Source organism: Argiope bruennichi, chromosome 5 (assembly GCF_947563725.1).
Source record: "Argiope bruennichi chromosome 5, qqArgBrue1.1, whole genome shotgun sequence".
NCBI classification, from domain to species: Eukaryota; Metazoa; Arthropoda; class Arachnida; order Araneae; family Araneidae; genus Argiope; species Argiope bruennichi.
Genome location: NC_079155.1, coordinates 4,361,500 through 4,379,336, shown reverse-complemented (window position 1 = coordinate 4,379,336; position 17,837 = coordinate 4,361,500). Strand labels below are relative to the sequence as shown.

General features: G+C 27.1%; 1 protein-coding gene across 1 annotated transcript in view; it reads left to right on the top strand.

Moving 5' to 3' along the window:
- Positions 1 to 15,338, top strand: part of LOC129968936 (zwei Ig domain protein zig-8-like) — a 419,141-nt gene extending 403,803 nt beyond the window's left edge. Inside the window, exon 5 of the mRNA XM_056083298.1 lies at positions 12,551 to 15,338. Within this exon, the coding sequence (XP_055939273.1) occupies positions 12,551 to 12,669 (119 nt within the window). The 3' untranslated portion in view covers positions 12,670 to 15,338. The remainder of the gene's footprint in view (positions 1 to 12,550) is intronic.
- Positions 15,339 to 17,837: the final 2,499 nt, after the last annotated feature.

Genomic DNA, 17,837 nt, shown 5'->3' with positions numbered 1-17,837 from the left:
TATTAATGGATTTGTATTCTATAACAAATTTTAGACCAAGTATGTTGACCTTTCTTTTTGTTGCATATGAGCATTTTAATTAAATAATGAAATAAGCTTTATAATAAAACTCTTATGCCAATTTGACATTATGAGTTTAAATATGTCTAAAGTCTTAGACACAAACGTCCAAGATAAAATTTCAATATATATATATATTTATACATATGCTGCTTAAATATAAAAATCAGGGATATTTAAATAAGAGATAACAAATTAATCGGCAGACAGGCATTATGATATAGAATTGATATAGACTAATTTATGATATGGAATATGATATAGACAAAAGTTATGTTATTATATTTTGTTTTATAATCTTTGAGTTGTATGTTTTCAAATTATTTGAGAACATTTACTGTAAAGCGAAAAATAAAGGCAATAAAAAGGCTAAAACCATGACAATAATTCACAGTTATAGAGAATACTTACTTCTTTAGTAAAATAATACGTGGAAAAATAATATTTATGCCTTCGTCCAATAATTCATTCCTTAATGCGTACTTTCTATATTAACCGGCAAGTAAAGTGATCCATATAATCAGCATTGTTTGTTGTCTTTTGTTTTTTCGAAGGGAAACATTATTCCGATGCAATTAACAACACAAGACATGATTTGTAAACTTTGAATAGGCTAAGATAATATATTATAGCTATAGCAAAAAAGAATAAATACCCTTCTTTTGTTAGATATCAAATGCGTTAATTTGGAATCAAATGTTTCGAATCAAAGAAAATTATACACATAAAAGTCTTCAATAAATATTTACCAAACATTTGTAACTGTTACTGAATTATAAATTGGGTAATTTTATAAACTAATTTATTTAACTATTTATTTTATTTTATTGGAAAATTTCTGAAAATTTTATTATTCCTGGTAGCTTTTAATATTATATGGCTAGAATATCATGAAATATTTATTAAATCAGTAAAATAAGAATTTATAAGGGCATAAATCTATCCGATACACTAACATTTAACAATGTACAGATCAAATCTTTTTAGAATGTTTGAAACATAAAACTATTTATAGTTATATATAGTAAAACTATTTATAAGCATTAACTATTATAAGTTCGACATACATTTACACATAATAAAAATTTTATAAATATTTTTCTGCCTTAAATAATGCATTTCATTATCAGTTGCACTTCCTGATAGGATATCATCAAGAAATAGGTAGCAATGCTGTATCAGAAACGAGATCGTTATATATTATAGTGCCAAGAACTTATTGAACATAAAATAAATGATTGAGTCATACGCTTTCTTAACACCAATACGCACTTCTACGAACATAAGATGCTTAAATCCTGACCTAAAAAACAATGATATATGTCTGTCATATATTGTCAATATTGAAAAAACAGAAACATTTTTAACATTTTTGTGGAATGTTGAACAATTATGGTAGCTGACAAAATATTAATATTTTACGAGAAATTTCATGCATCGAAGCCTTCAAAAGGTTCTCGATGGAGTAATCAAAACAATATAGACCTGAGGATCTTATCAGCCAAACAGGATATCATAGGATGCATTTTTCGGTTGGACAAATATGATGTTTTGGTGTTAACAGTGGTGGATTAAAATGGATAATTGTCAAAATATAACAAAAAAATGAGAACTATAACACACATTTGTTTTATTAAATTTCAATAAAAAATCAAAGGCAAATTCATTCAATAATTTTATATAGTATACATATGTACATAATACATATATATTTACTGAATGTATATCTTTTCATGAAAACTTTCGACAAAATTATTGTTTAGCTTCGCGTTCCTGTAATTATTTGAGGAAAAAAAAAAAAAAAAAAAACCGAATTTATTAAAACTGAACGTGATAAAATATTCCTTTAGTGTTCATATGGGATTTTTATAAACCCAATATTAAAATAAAATTTTATTTCACGCTTATTACGCATGCATAAAATTAGTTACATATCCTATTAACATTAATTTACTGAATATGTAGTTTTTGTTCAAATAATATGATGTTTGATTTCAAATTAAAAGAAATATTCCCTCTCTCTCTCCAAGTATGCAAGTTGTTACCTCAATATGTTGTAATCATGGGATTCATATATATATATATATATATATATATATATATATAAGTATTAGAATCAAGTTAATAGGAAAAACAAAAAATCAAATAAAAATTAAACCAAAAAAATTATAAAAAATATTAAAAAAAAGAATCCGGCCTGAAGACTTTTTCAAGGGTCACTCTCAGGCAGGGATTCAAAGAAAGGGATTTTTTTCTGTGATTAAATACAGACATTGTCTAATAATGATTCCTCGTGACCCGAAAATCCCCTGAAATTATGCTCAAGAGATATACCATTTTAACAGAAAGGAAATATAAAACAACAAATTAGAAAAAATTAACCACAACAAAGTAAAAATACAATAACAAAAATAACAAAAAAAACAAAAATAGCACTAAAATTAAAAATTAAAAACGAAAAGGCCAGTACATACCATCAACAGCCAAGGAAACTTTAAACTATCGATTGTGATTCCCTGTTTTTAAAAAACTAACGGTAAATTATGTAAACAGATGTAGGCTCCCAGCGCCATCTATTGAGTGATCCAATATGCAAGGAAAGTTCTATTTTTATTTAAGCCAAAGGATTAATCCCAAACCATATCTTGTTTAATTAAAAAATTGACATTACAGTAATTTCTGGGAAATTCATTTTTAATTAAATTTTTAAGGAGGTTGTTTGATGCTTCAATATAAGAATTTTTATTATTGCAAACCCTTTTGATCCTGTTAACTTGTGAGAAAATTAGATTTTTGAAAATTTTAGAGTTTAGATTGGAATGGTAGTTACATAGTTTGTTATTTTAAAGTTGAAATCATCCCTTTTATCGTATATACCAACTATTGTTTTATCATTAGCAATTTCGATTTTTAAATCCAGAAAGGTAGCCTCAAGTTGATTTTTATTTGTATCGTTTAGAATTAAATCTTTTGGATAGCAATTAGTAATAATATTAGTATTGTCGAAGTTAATCAAAAGTCGGTCATCAATATATCTCCACCCGTTTATTAAATTATATTTAATTATTTTTTTCTCATAGTAATGCAGGAAAATATTAGCTAAAGCACTTGAGAAAGCTGTTCCCATTGGAATGCCCTTGATTTGTTTATAAAAATTAATACCATTAAACACGTAATTTTCAGTAATATTAAAATTACATAACTGAAGCCAGTTATTTTTAGGAATGATATTTTCATTTAAATATTCGTCATATATGAAAGTGCAGACCTTTATATATATATATATATATATATATATATATATATATATATATATATAATTATATATATATATATATATATATATATATATATATATATATATATATATATATATATATATATATATATACCTTTTAGAAAGTGTTAAAAATAAAATAAAATTAGTAGCATTGGAATCTTTTTTTAAAAATCTACAGGTACTAAAATTTAGAATGAATCTAAATTTTAAATCTGTGTTACTTGCTTTTATATGGTATTTTAATGAAACTATTTAGGAAAAACAATTTCGAATTTCTAAATTTTAAATTTTAATTCTAAAAAATAATTCATTCTAAAATTTTTAATAAAATATTTTGAATTGTAACTATTAATAAAATGTAGTAAGAAATATGTAAAAACATGTTTATTGCTTTCTGAAAGTCATTTCAAATAATGCATCTTACAACTGTTCTTTCTGTTATAATTCATATGTAATCAAATAAATTTCATTACAGATTTTTATAAATGTCATTACATAAGTATTAAGAAATTTCCGTTTCAAATTTTAAAATTCTATCTAAAGGAATTTCTTGTAAGAATTTTGTGTAATCTGTTACAAAAACAAAAATACATTTTCCCTCATTTTTTTTAACTAGACAGTCTCCGTTATGAAAAATAAATGACTAAGAGAAAGTCTGAAATTGGCTTTTAAGATTTCATGCATAACTTTTTTTTTCGTAACTTCGGACAATTAATGAATTAAAATCATTAGCATTTATTCCCGAATGGTTCTTTTATTTCCTAGAATATCTTATCAGCAGAAAATAATTCTGTAAATTCGTTAATAAAAAATATAAGCATAAATTACTATTTTATTTTAATGTTGATGAAAAATCTGAACAGTTACATGCAACTCATAACTAGAGAATGCCATAATTAATTTAATGTTTAGAGAACCATAAATTAATTTAATGTGCTTCGGGCCAGTATGCGCTACCGATATTTCATTGATTCTAGAATTTAGTAATTTTGTCCCGAACTTACGACTTAACCATTGAGTCTCAATAACCTTTAAATTAAAAATAAGTATTATATTTCAGATTAGTATTATAAATTTATTTATATTTTTATAAATTAATACTTCGTGGATAATAATTCATAATACTATCTATTCTATATAATTGAAACTTTAATAAATTTAGATTATGATAAACATAAATAAATAAAGCTTCTATTTTCTGTTAGCCATTGCTTCAGAGATACTGAAAATATTACAATATTAAGAAGTTGGAATATGCAAAGTTAATTTGAAACTGTATATACCATATGGTTTTAATTCAATTACGGATAAGAGAGTGAATCAAGCAATTAATTAATAATCTCTTATTTTATATATAAGCAACATTTCAAATTCATTTTAAATATGTACTTGGAAATGACTCTGAAATTTTGTAATTCAATAAACGTCATTTTTTTTTCATCTTCAAGGAGAATAAAATATGTCTCGTATGCTGCTGGTAACATAACTATTCATATTTCCATTATAAAAACGTAAAGAAACAAGTACGTAATGTTTGATCAAGTCTTTCTATTAGTTAAATATGAATTTTAACGGTGGTGCTAAATAATTTTTAAAGAAGACAAGAAAACGAAATCAATATGCAAAAGAATCAATGAAGAAAATTTCGAAAGGCCATCAGAAAAATAGAGAAATAATTTGTATTTAAATGCTCCTTGTAGGAAAGAAATGTATTCAAGGAAAGATTCTATCAGCATGAATATAATCCTGATAAGAAGCTTATATGTAATATACATTTTGACTCATGCGTTTACTCATATGTAATATGCATTTTAACTCATGCATTTATTCATATGTAATATATATGGTGAATTTGGATTTTATCCGAAGTATATTCAGTGTTTTAGAGAAATCTATGGAACATATTTATTATTTACATGACTGAAACTTACTTTTTCTATACTAAGAATCACATATTTCATATATTTGTAATTTAAAAAATTTCATTTACTCGCAGAATATACTTACATTATGCTTCCATTGTGTAAAATAAGGTCTTTTTCAGAGTCAACGAGTTTTATTCTATGCTGATTAAAGGGAGAATATAAGAATGAAATCAATTAAAATTTGATTTATTGGTAAAATTCCTATCTTTACTATAATAAAGATAGGAATCAAATACTCAGACTACAAACTACTAATTAATAATTTATAAATAAAAATATTTTTTTAGTGTTTTCTTTATGTATTTTGAAACTCTTACTTTACATACATTTTATTTACTAATTTCGTCTGATGATTTAATTTATCTCCTTAGAAAAAGAATAAAATTAGAATTATTAGAATTCTTAGAATTAGAACAAATTCTTTTCTTCCCTGACTGACTAAAGCATCAAAAACAAATCAAATAAACTCAAGTATTGTTGTTGTTTTCAAAATAGCTATGTTAAGAGAAGCATTTTCCTCATTGTAGCGAATATAACACACCTAGTATTGTATTGAGCTACACCTAGGTGGATTGCTTAGTAATCCTCTTGGGGGGAGGGGGGCGAAGGTTAGAGGGAAACAGATTGAATACTCTAGTTGGAAATAAGTTCCCCATAAGCAAAGCAAAAACATTTATTTTCGTTTATATCAAAAAAGTGTACTTAAAAAATAACATCTTTATTTTGAAACTCTCAAAACATACAGCCATATTTTGGTATCCTCATTATCTCTCAAATCATTCAGAAAAAGGGAATAATCGAGAAATCAGAAGAAATAGTTACATGTGATGAATATAAATGGTCAGTTTACTCTGCTCTTCTTGTCTTCGATAGTGCGATTTAGCATAGTTTGTGAGATTTAGTTTTAATGCTTCAAATCAGAAGGAGTTTCTGTTATTCGAAAAGGATACTTAGTATTGTATTTAGTTTTATTGTATTGCTATTTTTGGATGGCTTGCTTAAATACATAGAAAATTTTTTTTTTTAACCTCTGGAATACTTTTTTTGTACATCCTCTTGAGTTGAATATGAATTGCAATTTCCTAAACTGAGGATATGAAACATTACCTTTTTTTATCGACATATAATAATGTCTAGCTTTCCTGCTTTCAACAAAATCATCTCTCAGTTCATGAAAGAAAAAAAAATCAATTATTATTAATATTTAAAGAAAATTTTATTTTATTTAGTTATTAAACATATTCATTTTTTTAAAGTAGACATTCCAAATCTCATTTGTACATAAAAAGTAATTTAATGGTACATAATAAAAAGGGCAATATCATATTTGTATTAATAATAAACAATCTTACTATTTCTATAAAAACAAGTGGTCTTAAATAGCCTATTAATAAATGGGCACATTGCTGCTTTATGGTACAACAAAACTGAAAAGTATTCTTTTGTTTCAACGCAATCTATCAGTTCAAGCAAAAAAGGTAAAAAGAAACAATCGCCCCAAACATTCAATTTGAGCACAATACAATTTCTACTCACATACTTCACAGCACTATTCGTAATATATATTTTTATTTTATAACGCTCACGGACTTTATGAGGGGAAGAATTTCTTTCACATGTGCGCTTCTTTATCATCATTTTCTGACCCGGGACTTTTTTGATAAATCTCTCCGACAAACTGTTACCTCACTCTGAGCTATTAGTGGCACATTCCCTGAATTGCGCACCATTCCAGCATTCAGCTTGCGGAGGATGTGTCTGGCATTAAGGTGTAATGAATGAAATTCCGAACTATTACATCGCCAAATAAATGGGCCCTCGCTCGTCAGCGCTGATCTCTTTACAGAAGACAAATTAATGGCTTAAAAATATCCTCAGCACTTTTCGATTAATTTGTTTCGCCGCTGCAGACTCTATTTCGCAACAAATCGATGGGGAGTGATTAACGATGATGAGAGGCAAAACGCCCCTCGGTTATATCGGTTTAAAACTTTATTGTTTTTCCCGTTAGCATAAAAAAACTGCTTTGTTTCCTTTTTTTATGGAGTTGGGGACTCGAATTGATAAACGCGTTTTAATAAAATTTCTAGAATTCCATGCAAGTCTAAGAAAGCCTGCTTCTTCTCTGCATTTTACACCAGCCGCCTTTGGCGACTACAGGCCATTTGCAATATTGATTGTATTTCTTTTAACCCTTAACTGGGAAGGTGAAAATTTAGGACTTAACTGGGGAGGTGAGGAATACGAAACCGCATTTTCTTTACATTAAAATTAAATTTCCTATTAAAAGTACTAATATGAAAATCAGCCAAGAAATTCTTTGCCTCATAACGAGAATCAGTAAGTTGCATGAGCCGTCGCCTTGTATAATACTGGAACATTAAAAGAGAGTGCAGTGTCACAGACGAGGTACAAAGGAATAGCTTAAATATTTAAGAAAGCATACGCTGAAATCAGTTGAAAAAGTGCACGTGTAGTGAAAGGTCACGAAACAAGAAGCTACAGGGTTCAATCCATTCGATTGAGCTAAAAATAGAATAGGGGTGACCAAAAGTCCATCTTTAGAGGTCTAACAAACCTCACTCCGCAGTTAAGAGTAAAATCATATATCTCATATATAACAATATTTTCTCCGCCAGCTAAGGCATTTTAAATTTCAAAATGTAATACAAATTTGATTTGCTTTACTTTCATATTATTACATCCGTCTTTCATTGAATTGACTTTGTTAATAAAGTGATGCTGCATATTGTTTCACTTTAAAATTATAACTTCACTTTTGTATTCAATAAGCAATATCAGTTTTATTCCTAGTATATTTAATCACTGGTTTCACTTAAGATGCCATAATAAAGAATAAAATAATTCTTAATGGCACATTCAAATAATACATAAGAATGGAAGGAACATCAGGGAACAGGAAAGAATAGCACAAAATAAATATTTGATGAATCTATCAAAAAAAAAAAGGAAAGCTTTGTTACAAATCATACATATTATATTTGGAGATTCACACAATTAAAGAGGGATTTTAAGATAATTAAATGCTGTTATTCATTTTATAAAAGTTAATATTTCAAAATGGAATAAAATTCCAATTTGAGAACTAATATATAAAAAAATTATATTGGAAAACCCCAAAATACCGCTTAAATCAATATTAATTAAAATTGTAATTAATATTTAAGAGAAATATCTTCAAGGTGCACGCTTTTATAGAGAATATACTTGTTTAAAATTTAATAGATCAAATATTCCTTTCTATAGAGTGCTAAAAGATTCACAGAAACGCATCATTGAAATGAATGTTAACGGTAGCGGAGACAAACCCTGAGAAGATCTGGTAAACATTAATTCCCTGAAAATAAACGTGAAAATATTTTACTGTGAATTGCAATTTTTAAAATTTTTATGGTTTTTAGTTTGTTAACAAACACTTTTGAATAATTTTTTATGAGGACTCGAAATTGAAATTTGAAATAAAATCAATGCTTTGTACTTTGAAATAGAATTTTATTAATGTTCGAATAAAGCTCATGAGCAATATAAAAATAATCCACCAAAAAGGAGTTTCAAGAAGATAGAGAGTAAATAAATGAATAAAAATACTTTTTCTTTTATCTCACAAAATCCTTTTAGTTACAGCCATGAAAATTTTCGTTATTCAGAAATGGTATTTTTGAGACCGTTTGAAATAAAATCGCATTGGAACATCTTATTGAATTGTTTCAAAGACGATATCAATGGAGGAAAGCAATGAACTTTTGATTAGATCAATATGCATTACAAAAATGAAGGCTTTCGGTGCACCTTTTTTTTAAATAAATATTATATGTGGAAAAATATATGTGAGAATTAATAGTGTTGTACCGTATCTCCTATTTTATTGAAAAAAATTGCTTTAATTTCTCGAATTTCTGTTTAACATTTACATTACCAAGCATAAATGAAAATAGTTTTACATAGGCGTTATGAAACAAAATATTCTTTAATTTTATTTAAAAAATCCAACTAAAAAGTATTAAAAATCATTTTTTGCTACTAAATACTTTTGTCACGTTTTTTTTTTTTTTTTTTTTTTTTTTTTTTTTTTTCACGTCGGCATAGATGGTTTATGGATGGATGACTTTTATACTTTCTTACCTTTATCTTACTTCAAAACCTTAATTTTTTAATATATTTCATTAAAGTAACGGTGAAATATATATACAGTTTATAATTTACAGAAATTTCATTTAATGTCTTTTATTTTCAAAAAAATATATTTTAAAGATACATTTAAGATAAAAGTAGTTTCAATATTAAAATAATCCTTTTTAAGGGAAAATGTCATTTTATATATTTATAAATAAAATTCTTAGCGATATTTCGCTTTTATCAATCATTTCATTTTACAACATATCATTCTTAAGAATTAAAATATTAAATGAATATAATATGATTGGCTGTCAAACTGTCAGTTTTCGTCACGAAGTTAGTAAATAATTTTGAGTGACATTTTAAAATATTGTTATTATATGCATTGTTTTAAGATTATTTTTCATTTTTTATTTATTTACTATCATTTTTCAAATGTATTAGAAGAATGAATTAAGCATCACCAACGAAAAAAGTACCTCTTCGAATTTATTTTATTCTGATTAAAGTTTAGATATTACCAAACTTAAGATTTAACGAGGCTTTCTTCTTTCTTTCGAGGCTAGTTATCCCAAAATTTAATTTTATGTTTATATTCTCATTTTTCATGTAAATAAAGACAGTTTTGAAAGGAACAAAATAGAAAAAAAGGAAAGGTACATTCTAGGTGCCATTTTTGGAAGGAACTACTTCCTTTTTCTTTTCTTCTTTGCGAATCTGATTTTCTCCGGATTATGTGCTCTAAAAGCGATTGCTCAGGCACAAGAAGTAATTTATGCACTCACAGGGGAATAAGTAGCTTATATCAGCTTTAGCGAGGGAGAATTTTAATATTATTGTTATTATGGTTTTACTCCTTTTATAGAAGAAGGTTTTTCTTTCATTTTTTCATGAAATTTAAATTCAAGCTTTTAGCACGGAGAACAATAAATACTTCTCAAAAATGAATGCGATGAGTGATTCTAGGCATGTTTAACGTTCTTTTAATTAGGTTATTTTATTTTCATAATTTTATTTAAATTGTAAAATTTCTTTATTTCAGTTTTTGAACTGTAGAAAAAATAATCCACGTTCTGAAATTCTGAAGTTCACACGACATGACAAAAAAAAAAAAAAAAAAAAAAAACATGCCAATCATTTCCTTAAAAATATAGTCAAAGATTTTCCTAATCTTTCTTACTATCAGTTCTGAATTTATTAGCTTTTGCAGCATGCTTTCTCATCTTTATGTATACAAATGGCTTAAAGAAACTAGAATCGAAAAATTGATGAGAAAAGCATAATAACCAGAAAACTTTCCATCCCCCCTTTTTTTGTAAGAAAAATATCAGCCCATTCTCAAGATAATTCGCAAAATGAAAAGAAAAAAAAATATTTACAGTCACTATGAAAATATATAACTTAAATGAATTCCATTAACAAAGTTGCAGCACATCGTTTATAACACAGTATAGATGTAATTTGAAATCAAGCATTTTGCGGAAAAAATTGTCTTTCTTTTCTTGTCAATACTTCGCATTTCTGGTTTTAAGAATAAGGGAAAACATCTTTGCCTTCTTTTATGTTTAAGATGCCCATATTTGGAGAAAAGTAAATATGGTATTTTGCGATATTGCTTAGTGCACTATAATAATACAGATGGCAATAAAATATTAAAACACTGGAAGTAACTTTTTTAACACCTTTTCTAGGTTACATTTCATAACCTGAAAATGATTCATTGTTAATACAATCCTTGTATTATGTTTGTGAGCAAGTTCATGTCAATGAATCCACTTGCAGTGACAGTAGCGTCCCTTTTGGGAAAACCTTTATGGTATTTTAGACTGTCATATTGTTGCACTTGCACAGTGAAATATGCTTGATGAAGCTATTGACAGCCGTTTGATTTTTATTAATCGTGTAATACGTCTAAATTTGTAAGAAAGCACTCCAAAAGCAGTGAATAACCGTGAAATACATTTGAATAAATTGTGATATACATATCTATGGTTGTCTATCCGCACATTCTGGATATCATAACATTAATCTACAAAAAATGTAATTTGAATAAATATTTTGAAATATTATCATACTCTAAATTTTTCCAATAAATCTATGTGCGCCTATTCTATTTTTAATTTGATTTAATCATATATTTATTATTTTTCTTTTTGATTTGGAATTCTTGCCTTCTTCTCTCATGTTTACTATTCACATACAAAATAACAATTTTTATTCCATTAAAATGACTTCATTCAAATGAATAATGCATCAAACATAAATATGGAAATGGAGATTTTTAGGATTATCTGAGAATTGCCAAGTTTGAAAAAAAAACAAAAACTTTGAAATCAATATTCCTGATAGGATCATATCAGTATTTATATTAGGATCACATTTCTATTACAATTAAATCAGTATTTCTATTAGGATCATATTAGTATTTCTATTACGATCATATCAGTATATCAGCATTTCTATTACGATCATATCAGTATTTCTTCAAAAGTTCATATCAGTATTTCTATTAGGATCATATCAGTATTTCTATTAGGATCATATCAGTATTTCTATTAGGATCATATCAGTATTTCTATTAGGATCATATCAGTATTTCTATTACGATCATATCAGTATTTCTATTACGATCATATCAGTATTTATATTACGATCATATCAGTAATATTTACCAGGAATATCTGAGAATTGCCAAGTCCGAATAAATCTTTCATGTCAGTATTTCTATTACGATCATATCAGTAATATTTACCAGGATTATCTGAGAATTGCCAAGTCTGAATAAAACTTTCATGTCAGTATTTCTATTAGGATCATATCAGTATTTCACTTAACGTTTCATATCAATATTTTTATTAGGATCATATCAGCATTTCTATTAGAATCAGATCAGCATTTCAGTTAAGAATTGACAAGTCTTAAAAAAACGTTCATATCAGTATTTCTATTAATGGAAAATGTAATTAAGTTTTTTATCAGGATTTTGCTATTAATATTATAATAATTATCATTATTAACTTAATATAATATTCATAACTAAATCAGACAGCAAATATAAATCCAATTATTTGTTTACCCTGCAGAATAGTAACATTTTGGACACTAATTACATCAATGCTCATACTGAATTATTTTTATCTTTCTACAGGAGAAAAACCTGCGGCGATGCAGCATGATGCCAATCCCGGACACTCCCTCTCCTGTCCTTTCCACTCCCATCGATTGATCCACTGGCTAAATATCCTTCTGTGGTTTATCCTGAGGTGACCGAATCATATCATCCTGCACCACTAACTGAAACAGACACCTGGATTGCTTTTCTCGATCATATTCCAGAAGCATTTTACGGCCGCTGTTCCAAAGACTGCTTTACGTTGAACATTCCTATGTCACCTGGAACTAAGTGGAACGACTCATTTTTCTAGCAAAATGTGCTGGAGAAAAATTTATGAATTCTTAAACTGCAGATGTAGTTAAAATACAACAATGGGTTACACATATATTGGATTTCCGTTAAATAAGGAGAATGCAGCATGAACAAGAATTTGTTACGTTAATTATTTGAGACAATGACAAAATGGAATATTATAAAAGGTGCTTTAGATATAAAAATGTGGAATTTCTGTTGAAGAATAGGAGGAGTTTTATTTTATGTTTAGAGCGCCATGAATGGAAGACAAATGCATACGTTTAAGTTGATTTTTCCTAGGATATATTATTTCCAAAAATATCTATATATTTAAAATTTTTCTTTCAAGATTTTTTTTTTCTTTTTCATATAGAAGAGTGATTTTCTGCGAAAACAGAAGACGTTTCAATATATTTAAGAACATTTCTAATACTGATAAATAACAAGCAGGTAATTGCTCGATTTTTATGCGTTTAAACAATTAACGAGTATGACATTACTGTCAAATCCGGCTTGTTTCTAATATTATTTGTGTGTCTACAGCATAACACATTTTGAATTTGAAAAAAATAATTTTAAATATTTTGTATTTTAGGTGGAAATTAAAACGCTTCATTCTGATAAACTGTCATTATGCATGGAAATTAAATTTGCTGTTTAATTAAATTTTCCTTAATTTAACGCAATGTAAAAATAACATGCAAAATGTTTTTATATTGTTTAAAATAGCATAAAAGTCAATAAATTTATGCCAAAGAACTTATCTAAGATTTCCAGTGTTATTTCGAGGTTTGTAATACAAGAGCTTAAAATGAATTTTTAAGATGCATTTTATCCACGCACTTTTCAAAAATTTGTTTTATATATTTTTGCTTATGGTGAAGATTTTCCTCCTCATGGAAAGGCATTTGACGAGAGCTAACTTCTTTTTTTCTATCTCAAAAATATTTAGGATGTCCACTGTAATTATGGACCTCTAGCTCATTACTGGATCATTAGAAAGAAGAATACGCTTCCAATTGGAAAAATGTTTTAAATATAGAATTGTTTCTAACTCTATTAAATCAATAAATGTAATTCGTAAAGAATTAAAACCAAAACTTTTATGCAATAAAATAGTTTTATTAATTGAAAGAAAAAAAAATAATTTTTATCCTATAATATTTTAAAGGATATGTGACTGAAACTAGTATGTACTTCAATATTTTAGATTATTTCAATGTCGTCCTCAAAAGAGATACGCTAATCCAGTGTCGTAGCTTCTTTGAGATGGTCATTTATTGACTTTAAATAAATATATGCAAAAGCATCGTAACTCCATCAGGCCTAATAGCAAAAACATTTCATTTAAAAAAATATTAATTTGCTAAATTCATTCTACTTTATTTCAATAATATGACCGGGGGATTCAAAAGTTAAGTTTTGTGACTTTTTCTGAATCATTGACTTATCGACAAAAACACCGTAATAATGATATTAAATATTTTTCCAATTGGGAGTATGTGCGTATTTCTAATGTTTTAGACTTTTGCTATTGGATCATTTTTAAAGAGGACGACCAAAAAAATCATTTTCATATTTAAGTTTATTTAATAATTATAAAAGTTTTTTTTTCTTGCATGGGAGAGGTTTAAAAAAAACTGTCTAAATAAGTGGCATTTAAAAATTCTTTTTTATTTCAATAATATATTAGGATAACTTAATTTTAATTACATACGTAGAAGCAATTTTCAGATGGCTAAGACAATCGTTTCTATGATCTGCTGCATCATGTCGACTTAAATATTGGCACTGCTTTCTTTAAAATTATTACATTAAACTGATAATTTATTTTAGATAATTGTGATATTTTTTCGAAAAGATTGCTAAAATGATATGAATTACGATTTAAATCGCCTAAAATTAAATTAGTTAAATGGATATCGTTTTTTTTTGTTTTCATTAATTATAAGTAACGACTGTTTTGAATTATTTTATGGACAGAATGAGAAAAAATTCAGTAACTAATATCACATAGTTATGCTCAAGAGTGCACTTACTGCATGTGCACACCAGCTCAATGAGGATGTCATGTTTTAAGGTATATATTTTACGTTTGTAAAAATAATTATGTATAGTAAAAGTGTTGTGTGATGTATATTAAACCATGAGAAACAATTTAAACAAAGGAAGGTATGCTGTGAATTACAACTTAGAAACAGGAAACACTCTTCAGACTCAGTATGAAATATTTCTGATTTTATCTCGATAACTCTAAAATGAAATATTTTTAGTGAATGGTGTGCATTAAAGTGCAAAGTCAAGCCGGTGTACTATAGAAACTGCAGAAGTTAAAAGAACTTTCGGAAGTTATTTCCAGTGCTTCATGAAGCTTGTTTTTAAACTCTAAATCCTACGAAAGTTCTATTGTCTGGAAGAAAGTCGCTCAAGGTCTTAGGCTGAAGTTATTTATGTAAAGCACACGTTTATGTTGCATGTAATGATCCATACTGTATAAACAAGAAAAATAAAATATTGAAACTGTTCATTTTATATGTCATGTCTATTTTCATCTACTTCTAGAATGTTAAACCTTTTAGGCAAAAAAAGTTACGTATTTTAAGAGGGGTATATGGGCTTTAAGCATACTAGTGATAGTTATGCACATATGTTTTTCAGTTTCCCTGATTCAAACATTCATTTCAAATAAGTAACTGGACTTTAAAGTACATTTAGTGGTCTCTACCAAACAGTTTTGAACATTTCCAATGATCCATTAAATGAATATAAAAAGTCACAAATAAATGTTTAAAATATTTATTATTCTACTCCGTTTTTGCCTCTTATAAAAGGGAACATTTTCATATGGTCTTTAAATTGAATGAGCTTTTTAAACCAGCCTTAAATTCACGTATTTTAACTGGAGGAAAAATATTAAAAAAGATTATTCTATATATAGTTTCATATTTTGCCTTCTTGAATCGTAATAAATTATAACTACACTTCCTCTTCATTTTACAAAAATAAAGCCAGTTATATAACTTGAAATTACCATTTAGACTAAATTGCTCTATTGAAGGATTAATTGCTAATGCAGAATTTAAAACTCATGCACTCATTTATGAGTGATGGAATTGTGCGATCTCAAAATATCTTTAAAAAAATATTGGTTTTATTTTCAAATGAGATTTTTAAAAAATTATAAAAAAAAATCTTAGTAATTATTTCCAATTTCATGATATGAATAAAAAGATATTTCGTATTTCGAAATCGCATGAATGTGGACATTTATTTATTGCATTCAAATTTCCTTTATATTGCGAAATAAAAAATAAAAAAAATAGAAGAGATGGTTTATACTCGAAATTGAAGAAATTTGAAGAATGTGACATTAATTATTCTATTAGAATTTCCTTCCAATTGCAAATTTTAGAAATTAAGCAATATATTTTTTGGCCCATCCGACATTCAAAGTGCTTGTCTAATTAAACAGAAAGGGATAAAACTCCTGTATTTGTTTTCTGAAAGGACATCATGTGTTTCGATTTGAATTAAAAAAAGGACAATTTTTAAGCAATATCGTAATTAAATATGTTATCAAGATCAACCTCTGCCTTGAAACATTTTGTATTACTAATAACTACACTCCTTAGAATATTCTTCAGTACTTATTGCTAAATAATATAATTTGTTTATATTTATATCGATTCAGGTTTATTCCTTCTTCTTTTATTCAAAATTATATTTGAGTAATTGTCTATTTTGTTAATATTTAAAACTCATATATTTCTATATTTCTTTTCATCAAGACCCTAATTGAGAGCTACGGCACAGGATGCAAGATTTATTACAATTTGCCTTGCAAAGTCAGATCACGAATTCTGTTGAATCTACATTTCGCACTTTGACCTAGATTTGCTAATAGCTATAAGTAATTACATAAAATTCTTAATATTCTAGGTTTAAAAATATGCAATAATATTATTACTTTGTTTGTGTAAGATAACTATAGTATTAAGAATTATAACATACACTGAGAGTTACTGTTCATCGACATCTTGGTTCATTTTTATGGAAAGAACTGTTGTAAGAATAAAGGCAATAAACCTGTAATAAAAGTTAAAACTCTGTAAAATCTAGGGATAAATAACTCAGAATTTTGTTGAAGTTTACCTAAAAAATTTCGAAATTTATTCATTTAAAGTTCCATTTTAATTTTTGAATCAGCAAAGGCAAATTTTAAAGTGTGACAATTTATGTGTTTATCTAAAAATATTTATTTTCAATGAGTACGGTTCAAATTTATCAACGGTTGCTAAATCTCAAGAAGATATTCAATACTAGAATAAGAAAACTAAAGATACACACGCCCATAGCAATGAAAGAGTAAAAGATGAAAACACCAACACATTTGTACATCTTTTGGACATTTTAATGAACGAGAATTCTTTAGAATTTCTAGTTATTCAATGCATTCATGCATTTGACATCGTGCAAATGGAGAAAGGCTGACATTTAATATGTAGACCATGACTTCAAATAGATCAAAGACCATCTATCAAAATATGCTATATAGCCATCATGCCGTTCTTTAACATATGCCCCTTCTAGTGCAGTGTTCCACATTTTATACCATTTATTTTTAAATAGTGACACGGTGACTACTATTAATGACATTGCCAGACATTTCATACTGTTCCGCTAAATCTGGAGTTTTTTTCCACGCAGTTTGTTTTTTATGAGACAGCTCATTCATAACTGCCTCACATACATTCTTGTCGTCCCCAGCTCATGCAGGAAATAAAATAAGATAAAAATAACGACAAAAACTCCAAGTTATTGAATGAAAAAAAAGTGCTTCCGCTGTTCTCAAGAGTAAATAAAGGTCTTTCACGCTAGACTAATAACTGCTTGGGCAAACGCGCAAGCTGTCACTGGAGCCAAAAAACGTGTGAAAAAAATAATAATAAGCTGTTTTGCTCTCAAGCATAAAGTGTAATTTGAAAACGAAAACAAAAAAGACATTTGTGTATCTCTTTGATATAAT